General features: G+C 44.4%; 1 protein-coding gene and 2 long non-coding RNA genes across 6 annotated transcripts in view; 2 read left to right on the plus strand and 1 right to left on the minus strand.

Annotated features, from left to right (window-relative positions):
• LOC109288792 overlaps positions 1-4806 on the plus strand; it is a 20741-nt gene extending 15935 nt beyond the window's left edge. The window contains exon 2 of the long non-coding RNA XR_002095228.1: positions 4739-4806. This is a non-coding gene — a long non-coding RNA (uncharacterized LOC109288792). The remainder of the gene's footprint in view (positions 1-4738) is intronic.
• CSNK1G1 (casein kinase 1 gamma 1) overlaps positions 1-10126 on the minus strand; it is a 190238-nt gene that overhangs the window by 15439 nt on the left and 164673 nt on the right. The window contains exons 11-13 of one of the 4 annotated variants that reach the window (XM_019504541.1): positions 6318-6428; positions 2467-2523; positions 2058-2148 (exon numbers count right to left, since the gene is read on the minus strand). In XM_019504541.1, the coding sequence (XP_019360086.1) occupies positions 2494-2523; positions 6318-6428 (141 nt within the window). In that variant the 3' untranslated portion in view covers positions 2058-2148; positions 2467-2493. Of the gene's footprint in view, positions 1-2041; positions 2149-2466; positions 2524-3941; positions 6429-10126 lie in introns of those variants that run through there. The other 3 variants (XM_019504539.1, XM_019504540.1, XM_019504538.1) reach the window with 3 other exon arrangements.
• On the plus strand, positions 6342-7433 carry LOC109288791. The gene is made up of 2 exons (XR_002095227.1): positions 6342-6473; positions 6742-7433. It is a non-coding gene; the product is annotated as an uncharacterized LOC109288791 (long non-coding RNA).

Consider the following 10126-nt stretch of genomic DNA (forward strand, 5'->3'; position numbering starts at 1 on the left):
TGTTAGCATATCAGCACAAGGCACCAAACTGCAACAACCATCCACCTTCCCTCACCAAAAATATACAGCTCCAAAACATACACTGGTTGGTACTAAAAGAAAGGAAGTAGGCACTTCACATCATCATGGGACGTGGTAGGGCAGTGTTATCCCTCCCAAAGAAGCTGCCTGTGCCAATACAGAACAAAAGGATTTTGTGCAACTGCTGAACCTCAGAGCCCTAGTCACAGACCAGGACTGTGCTGTGCTCAGTGCTGTACTAATGAAACAAAGGCAGTCCTGAAAGAGACAGCCAGCTCCTCCTAATGTCTGACTGTTTGCCACATCCAGGGGAATACAAAAAACAAGTTGCAGTTGCTGTTTTTTTAATGGTGGTAGGACTCAGGCTATACATGCCGGCAAGCAGCGCAGCATAGTTGCTTCAAGATGGAAGAGTTTGCTGAGACAGTTTCAACAGACAGTGCTGTCCACACAAGGGAAATTTGGCCAACTCATTAGGCTACACTGGATAACTACCCCCTTCCAGGAAATCCACATCTCTCTCGTTGAAAACAAAACAAGTTTACTCCCAAGTCTCTTCCTCGCAGTATGACTGTGGCTCAAGGATAGGACTATTAAGTCACCTTAAGACCCATCAACAAGCATAGTAGAGACCATCCATTAATTGAGGGATTGCCAGCAACCTGTAGCTTACTGTCCACAGGGATTCATGGCAAGATGGTCAATGGACAACCAAGCCACTGTCCCTCAGGACAGAAAGATGGAGAACATTTCTCTGTGTTGGAGCCAACTTGACAGACATCTACAGAAGTTGTCCTGACATGGGAAAGTGCCAGGCCCACATTCCTTCAAGCCTTCTCTAGCACTACAACTCTACCTCCCCCCCCCAACTGGTCAAACATGAGGCCTGTCAAGCAACAAGTTCATTGAAGCTTGCTGTAGCTTAGATCACTGAATAATTTCCAAATGCGGAAAATGGAGGCAGCCTCAGAGCCCATTCCTCCTGTGCTGGGGGAAGTTGATTTGTTAGGCAATAACTACCCACCCCAAGCAACTCACTAGGACTAAAAACAGACAGTACCCATAGGCTGACCCTGGGCTTTGATTTGCATCAAGACAGGCCCAGAGATGTTTATATATGCAGCGTGAAAAATAATTAACTCCAATTAGCCCCAAGTGGGGAGAGGGAGCGTTAGCTGGGTACTTCACAGATGCTTAGAGTCCGACAGTGGGCTTGTACATCTGTAGAATTCCAGAATAAAAGGCTTTGTCTCAGGAAATCTGAAGCCTGTTTTTAGCCTAGTGTTCAAAGCTCTTCTTGATGCAGGAGAGACAGCAGGCCCCACATTCCACCTCCTGTTAAAGGGGGATCATGCAAAATGCGCTCTCGTGGTGCTGGATGGCAGCACACATACAAAAGCAGCAGAAATGGCCAACAGCGATTGCCCTCAATTTCATCAGAAGCTCCAGATGACACTTCCTGCTACCACAACTGTCAGCTCAAAGTGAGACTTCCAGTTCCCACAGGAAGAAGAGCTATTTACAATTTCTCCCTTAATCAGCTCCTAATGGACTAGGCTAGGGAAAATTCAGAGAGAAAGCAGTGTCCCTGCACCAGGACAATGTAAAAACCTCAAGTACACAAAGCTAGAGATAAAACACTGCTGACTTTTAGACTGACACTTTGTTCCCTGAACTGAAGCTGAACTATTTCCATGCTCATAACAGAAGGGAGGAGCATATCCTCCTGGATTCAAGGGAAATTTGCGCAACTGGTTTTCATGTTATTTTTGTATGTCACCATTTCTTAGCAATACATGCTCTGGCCAAAAGTTATATACTCCAGGCATCACAGGTAGGAAAACAAAAAAAAAAAAAAAGGCAGCGGAGGCAGCACTGAAGAACCATGCAAAAAGCAGTGAGATTCAGGGGAAAGATATGGAAACAAGCATCAAATACGTAAACATGGGTAAAAGCTTGTTGCAGAGAGACAACTTAAAAACTACATCAGTGAAGAGCTCAAATTGTAAAGCAAACGTACTTAGCTTCCTCCACCACTTCCACCTCAGCCTGTGCTGTGATTGGAGCATTGGAATGTGCCCCTGTTGGGTCATCAACATTCAGTTCCCCATTGGTCGAGCTGACCACCTGAAACACAAAAATAATAGAAGCCACTATTAATTACATCCACTGCTAGGTCATGCTTATGTGCGCAGTAGGTCTTTACCAGTCTGGGCAACAGGTACTGTAAGAAAAGCACATGAAATCCATAATGTATACCCCTTTCCCTCCCTGCCCCTTTGTACTCTCCCAGCACCTCTGCAGAATTAAATGAGGTATCCCCCACAAGGCAACATGCAACTGAGTGCACTGATTCACAGAAGTCAGAGACTGCTAAGGTCTAATCCACTATGCATGCCACAGCAGGGTCATTCCCTTCAATATTCCCCAGGGCTTGGTCCACACCTTTGTGTCAGATTGAAGATTCTACTGCTACTTTTTGGATGCTGTTCCACTGTCTGTCTGAAATTAAGAGGAAAACATAGTTTGAATGCAAGATTTATTTTGACCCACTGCTTATTTACATCCTTGTAACACCTGTTCACTACAGTTTTGCTAAGCCACTTCTCCATGGCATCTTCATACCAGTCTTTCTGTAGAAGTCTTCTAGGTCTGAACCTGCTAACTCCCCATCATCTGAAGGGCTCACCCTTACAGGCCAAGTGTTTTGATGATATGTGCCAATGACATATCACAAAGACAAAAATGGGCTCTTCAGCATTTGCACACCAAACTGATAAGCACCTCACACCACCTTTAAATAGAGACAGACTGATTGTCCACGCGTCAAATCCCTCAGCCTTATCCAAGACCACTGATGGCATACCAGAACTCATTTCACCTTACATCAGTCATTCCCCCCCAATCCCAGAGAAATGAACTCTTCAGTTTGCTTCTTGTGAAAAAATAACTACCTGAACTCTGATCTCTTTTTGCCTCAACACAACTTAACCTACAGGGTGCCTGGACATTCCCTCCATCCCCCTACTACTGATCCTAAACCACTTGAGTCCTTATTTAAAAGTCAAAGGCATCACAGCCAGTAGGGCAGATGAGATTGAGTGTCTCACAGCAACCATATTGCTAAGGTGCAACTGCAGCAGTAACAAATGAACAAGTCCACAGAAGACCAGAATTTAGCTATTCAATTTGGCTCTCCATACTTTGTTCAAAAAGTCCAAAGGACTCTTGATCATATTCAGTCCCAAATTCTAACCCACAGTTAGGCAAGGAACTTCTCATTGCATTGACATCCCAACTTACAACCCTGCAAGAACGAAGAGGATCATCCATCGGTCTCACTTTGCAAACGCTGTCTTGGGAAAAGAGAGCTTGGGGTCAAAACTGTGATAACTAAGTCTGTGAAGCATTGGCATATATGAATTTCATTAGGACCCAGTGTCAACCAGGTACTCTGGTGGGTTAGAAAGACCCAATTGCCATAGAAAAGGAGTGGGAAGAAAGCTAGAAACATAACAGGTCTTTTAGAAAGGGCTCCACTATTTTACCAGCAGCGACAACTTTTAGGTCTGTTAAATCCTGCAAGCTGTGCGCTCTATGTGCTTCTGAAGTTTCAAGGTGGAGGCAGTTCCCATCCTGTGGCCAAAACCTGCTAAAGTTTTGCTTCACCTCAGTGTCATCCTGGTGCTGCCTTTGGAGCTCCCCTTTCAGGAGTGGATTCCCGACATTGGCACACCCTTCTCTAGTACTACCTCTTCTGCCAGTGTGAAGCAAGGTGAGCCCTTCTACTCCCAGTAGGCCTGGCAAAGAATAGTGGTTAACTGGACCACTCGCAGTTCCAGTTCTCCAGGTAGTCTCACTTCCACAGCTACTTCTCATCCAACTTAACTTCACAAGAAGCCCTTCCTTTTTTTCTTTTCACTTAATGCTGGTGTACTCTGCCATACATGACAGAGTCAGTGGTTTTCACCTCCTAGATACTGGTGTTTAAAAACTGCCTTCTTAGGGTTGAGGATTTTTTTTGAGTACCCATGATACATCAATGAAAACAGCAGAGAAACTCCTATTTCCAGTAGCAGGTAAATAGAAGTTTAAGATTTGCCTTACAGGAAGATCTCTGCACAGATGTGGAAGCTTCACTAACCTTTTTACAGGAAAGGAAACCAAAACCAACAAATGTTCCAGTGTGTTTTGTGTAAGTGTGCCCACAAAGTGAGTTATACAGGATGGATTTTAGTGGCACAACCACCAGTATAATTAGCTGTCTGGATAGGCCCAAAGACTGGGTTTAGATTAGGAGCACTTTCCTGGCATAACTATACCAGCATACTACCCTGACTGAGGACTTTGCATCAGTACAGTAAAATAAAAACTTCCTTTGAGCAGAACAGTTCTTTACACTGAGGGCTTCTGCCAAAGTCATGCTTCACACTGGGATCATTTTTTATGCATCTGCCCAACACAGTTAACATAAGTCTGCTGCAGAGATGGCTATGTCAAAGAAGAAAACTGCTACATATTCCTAATACACTAATTTATCCTCATTCCAGGTTTCAACTTCTGAACCACATAGAGAATTCTCAAAGTGGGAGAAAAACAAAAAAGGGAAAAAGCTGACCCACAAAAACCAGATCCCTTAAATCTAGCCAAATATTAACAAAACATTAGACCTCAGCAATAACCAGCATTACAGCTATGAATAATCTTTCCAACACAGAAGATCTAAAAGACATTTGGAAGTGCCTTGACTATAGAGGCCTCCTCCTGTATGCCTGCCATGTAGTGAAAAAAATTCTCTCATGGCCAGAATGGGCAAGAACTACACAGCGGGACATGGTGGCATGCATATCACCTGTACAGGAGAACCCATAAGATAATGATTCATTTTAGACATACTCCTCTTTTGGTAGCATTTTGTGCTTACCATTAAAGATTCCAGTGTGCTAAAAAACAACAAACGATTTCACTAAATATTTTTTCCCCCCAACAGTGATCCACCCTTTCTGCCACTTCAAATGCTGAGGAGCAGCAAATATAAATAAGATATCCTAGAGAAGGATATGAACAATTCCACGTAGCCAGGAGTGACCAAGAGGTGTAGTTGGCTTTTGCCAGGCATCAGCTTTTGTACTAGTACACCAGCCCTGTATGAAAACAGTAACACAGCACTTCCGCAAAACTTTTACTTCATTAGAGTGAATCAAAATCAAGACAGTTTGTTGCATAATGCTCCTGAAGTACTTAAGAAGCAGTTGAAGCCTGGTTCAATTTTTGTTTCATTCTCTTTAATTCTGGCCCAAACCTTGGGCCAAGTCAACTTGCATTCACTCCAACAACCAGTTGGCATGGCCATGCTGCAGCATGAGTCACAAGCTACAGCCAAGTTAGGTACATGGCTGTCACAACACTAAAAATGAAATAGGGGACCTGGCTCTCCTCACACTAACAGCACATTCACCTTTTCCATGGAACAAATTGACTGCTGTATGAAATGCATTTTCATTCATTTTCCTGACTGCTAGCATAAAAGAAAAACAACACGATGTCAGTAGCAGCCGACAACGGGGTCACCAGCACTCCACAGTGCCATTTTGTGGTAGCAACACAACATGCTGCTTCTCAAGCTGTTTGTAAAATAACTTGTGAGAACAGGACAGCCAACCCAGCAATGTCCTCGGATTCTCCCACATACGATGTACTCAGACATCCACCTGCACACAGCCTGGATATAAAGGCTGAACTAGAACAACACTATTGCTTTCCTAGAATTTTTGTTTGTGTGCAACAACCCACGTAGGGCCACATCAATGGTCCAAAACTCCTCCAGCTTCTTGATTACACCACCCTGTAGTGCTTTATAGTCCATACACAATGCCATCCAGTACCCCGTCCCCCTGCTTACAAGTACAAATAGAAACAGCATTCTTTCCTATGCTTAACTAAAATAATAATTTCTTTGGTCATTTTCATTTGTTCCAAGAAAGCGTACCTATGCAATTTTAAAAAACACAAAACCAAAAAATAAAAGGAAAACCTTGCTGGGATTGTAGCAGTGAAGTGCAGTGACCATTCAGAACAAGTTCTTGGCTTTGCAAGACTGTTTTTTAAGCATGAAGTGAGGGCAGGGCAGGGCAGGGCCAGTCTGGTTTTGCAACAAGCCCCAAACCCAAAACCGCTTCAAGGTGCAGCCAATGCTCCTGATCACAGAAGCACCACAGCAGAGATTCAATGAGACTGGACATTAATTTGAAGCAGGTTCCGATGGCAAAGCTGTGCAGGTCGGGAAAAGACCGTACCTGAACGGATCCTCCATGCCGATCCGCAGCCAAGTGAGATGTCAGGTACGAGGTATTTGTCTGCCGGCTTGGCTGAATCTCCCACTCTCCTCGGCGATCTGATGATGCAGTCTGCCCAGGCATTCGGGATCATGAGAGCAAGAGATGGAAGGAAAGGTAAAGATGAGCCCAGGCAAAGCAACGGATATGTATTAGTGGGGTTAGTTTATTGGGGAGAAAAAAGCAAAGCATTTAAAGAACGTTTAGTTTGGTTATAAGTCCCTTCCATCACGTGCTAAATCATTGATTTAAATGCCAAGAGCGGTAAATGCTGGAATAAATTCATTCTTCCTCAATCCGGTGAATGGAGAAGCAGAACTCAGTGAAATCCTGAAAGTTACTTCATTGCAAGGTTTCTCTAACCTTTTTTTTTTTATTAACACAGGAATTGTACACCAATGACAAAGCCTGACACAACATGGACATGAAGATCTCTCACCACAGTGGGGACAGACAAGTTGTGTCTCACTCTACATTGTATCTTCAGCAGAGGACCAAGTCCTGACTATTATAGAGCAGAGCCATTTTCCCCACAAATACAGAAGCAACAGAAACTCCACCGACTTTGTCCAAAGAAGTGCAAGGTTCTCTTTTCTTCCCCCCCCAAGAATGACATATGTCAGAGCACCAGCTTTCTAGCACACTTTCTTCCAAATGCAGGCACGAGTGCTAATCAGAGACTATAAACAGCTGCTGTCAGCTCCCACTACTTAAGCAGGAAGATCTCTTAGCCCAGGAGTTCCCAATTTGTGGTACGTGTACCACCAGTGGTACGCTAAGAGATGTATTATAATTACTTTATATGACAAAAATTTGCTGGTGGTACTTAAGGCTGCATTATTTTAAATTGGTGGGGCGCAGTCTGTCAGAGTTTGGGAACCACTGCCTTAGCCTACATCAGAAGTCAGTTCCGCCACTAGAACACGTGATACCAGGAGCCTGCTCCATCACAGCACATCCTCTGTGCCCTGAAGCACAAAGGCCAATTCTTCTGTGGAATTAGAGCAATGTTAAAAGTAAAAAAGGAACGCTATTAGCACATGCTCCACCAACAAAAACTTGGTTAGTTTTTCTCAATGTGCCTTAGTTTTATTCATCTAACTCAGGGGCAGGCAATTATTTTGGGCAAAGGGCTGCTTACTGAGTTTTGGACAGCCATCAAGGGCTGCATGACGGGCAGCCAGGGGCAGATAAATATTAATTTTCTAAATTTTTTAGGGGCCACATAGAATGCCCTGGCAGGCCACATCCATCCTGCATTTTGCCCATCCCTGATCTAACTGCAGAAGCTAGTGTAAGTGAACAGTAGAGTCCATGAACAGTAGCCTTTGGGAAGATGCAAGCTACATCTAAAGAGTTAAAAAAAATAAAATTATTTTTTTTTAAACCATGGGTCACGTTATTTCCATCCCAAGTGCACACAGGTCTTGGACCCAAATTAGCCCGTACAAATTAACAATGACATACCTCTGTTTGGCACACACCTAGCAATAACTGCTTTGCCAGGAAGCTGAATTCAGGTACAAGAACAACGGAGCTGAAATTTCCTATATTAGACTAAGTCCGACTAGCTCAAATGACTGTCACAGCTCAGTAGTACACTTAATGACATTCACTCAGAGAAACATAGAAGCATCTCAAGTCATCAGAACAGTCTCTGACAGAAGTTCTTCTAATGCAAGACACTAATAGCATTCCTTTTGTGGGTGTCACATCAGCTTTATGGCTATTAGGAACATAGATGCAAGACTCATTCTAGCTAATCAAAGTTACTTCCATCCTTTGTTTCTTAAAAGGGAAATATGAACAAGACTCCAGGATTGTTGTACTTTTGTGGGTTCTGTCATAATAGAAGCTAATCAACTAAGCATAATTGAAGCTGCAAGATTGTTTGCCTTGGATTGGATGCAGACACTGGGACACTTCTGCTTTGATCTGAGAAGTTGATAAAATGGATGCAAATAAGGATTGCAGACTTGAAGCTGCAGTCAATAAGTCTCTGCACTCCTCAGTTGCATCCATATTATCCAGCTCTCAAATCAAGGCAGAAAAGTGTCTCAATGTCAGTTTAAACCCTGGAAGTTTTCAGATTTCCAGTACATGAGTAATTATGCCTAACTTCAGAAAAGTAAAATGAAGAAAAATGCTGAGCACCGTATGAACCAAGAACAACTGCGAACTCTAAAGCAGCAGAGGACTCATTGTCCTCCTTGAAAACGAAAGAATATCCCTTACAGTTTCAAAAGTTAGCTATAGCCAGAAGAAAACTTATGAAAGCCAGTCATGAAGTATGAAGCAATTTACAATCCATAGCACGGAGAAGTCCCTTTTGAAGCACAAGGACATACAAATTCCTACACTGTTGAGAGCTAGAGATGAATTGTTACACTATTTTGGCTTTAGGTAACGTAGTTGTGATAAACCTGCTCCACCATTCTCTAGCAGATGAAGGCATAGGTGGACCCAGGATTTTGAGAAGTGAGGTGCAGAAGCAGCAGCTGGTGCCGGCTGGCACCCCTCTGCTGTCAAGATAGACACCACACTGCAGGGGCAGTAGACAAGGACTTTATTTTTTCTTCTTTTTCCAAGCCCCCAAATAATACAAAAAATTCCCCCTGCTTCCCTTCTGTGCTTAATAGCACCTCCCCTCCCCTCTCCTTCCTTGCCCTTTCTACTTAAGTTTCTCAGCGCAGGAAGGGCAGACCTGCCCCTGCCGCCTCTGTGCTGGCCACACCTCCCCACTCCAGCTGGGGTGGTGGAGAGCAGCTCTGCAGGGAGTAGGGCATGACTGGGAAGAGTGGTGGGTTCCCCCTTCCTGTACCTTCCAGGTTGGCAGGGAACCCTCTAACCACTGCTGCTGTCTCCAGTTGAGCCCAGCTCCCCTCACATGGTCAGCAGCCCCAAATGGAGTGGCTCTGAGGCTACTCCATCCCTGGGTCAGCTGGGGACTGGCAGCATTGCCCCCCTTCCTGTGCCTAGAGGTGTAAGTGTGTGTGTGGGGGGGGAGGTGACTGCCAAACACGGGGGAAGGAAGAGGGTGCAGGGATTATTACTCGTTTCAGGGACCTAAGAAAAAAGGTCCATGGCTGCTGCTCCTGCAGCATGGTTTAGACCAGGGACAGGCAATTATTTTGGGGCAGAGGACTGCTTACTGAGTTTTGGCAAGCCATCGAGGGCTGCATGACAGGCAGCCCAGGGCAGATAAATATTCATTTTCTAAATTTTTTTAGGGGCCCCATGGGCCAGACAGAATAGCCTCTGGCCCCCAGGCCTCATTTTGCCCACCCCTGGTTTTGACTCTGTAAGGGGACCCAGGCATCCAGGGCTGCAAGGAACTGGAGTTGTTGAGCTACACTCTAAGAAGGGGAGGGAAAGGGGGTGCAACCATGCTACCACACCCCTTAAACCCAAGCCTGGGATAAGGGTTATGTTCTCTGGACTAAAGTGGAAGAAACCTCAAGCCAGAGGCATTTTGCAAACGTTTCACTTGAGATCCATTTAATGGGCATTGAAAGTTTTCTGCACACTAGTGGCAGTTGCTGTAGGAAGCATAGGATAAGCCAGAGCTGCTTGAGAGTAAACTGTTTGCTGAGCCAAACATTAACAGAATCTTAAGCAAGCATCTTCAGCGTTTATCTGTGGCGTGAATACAGTGGGCCAAACAGAATTGCTAGTTCGTTATACTTTGCCAAAACAGGTGAAATAAAGTTATGAACAGGGAGGTTTCTGCTGTAGAAATAGTTCTCCGTGACAAAAAAAAAAGATTTATT

The sequence above is a fragment of the Gavialis gangeticus genome, unplaced genomic scaffold (genome assembly GCF_001723915.1).
Source record: "Gavialis gangeticus isolate Ggan-Ray unplaced genomic scaffold, GavGan_comp1, whole genome shotgun sequence".
Lineage (NCBI taxonomy): Eukaryota > Metazoa > Chordata > Crocodylia > Gavialidae > Gavialis > Gavialis gangeticus.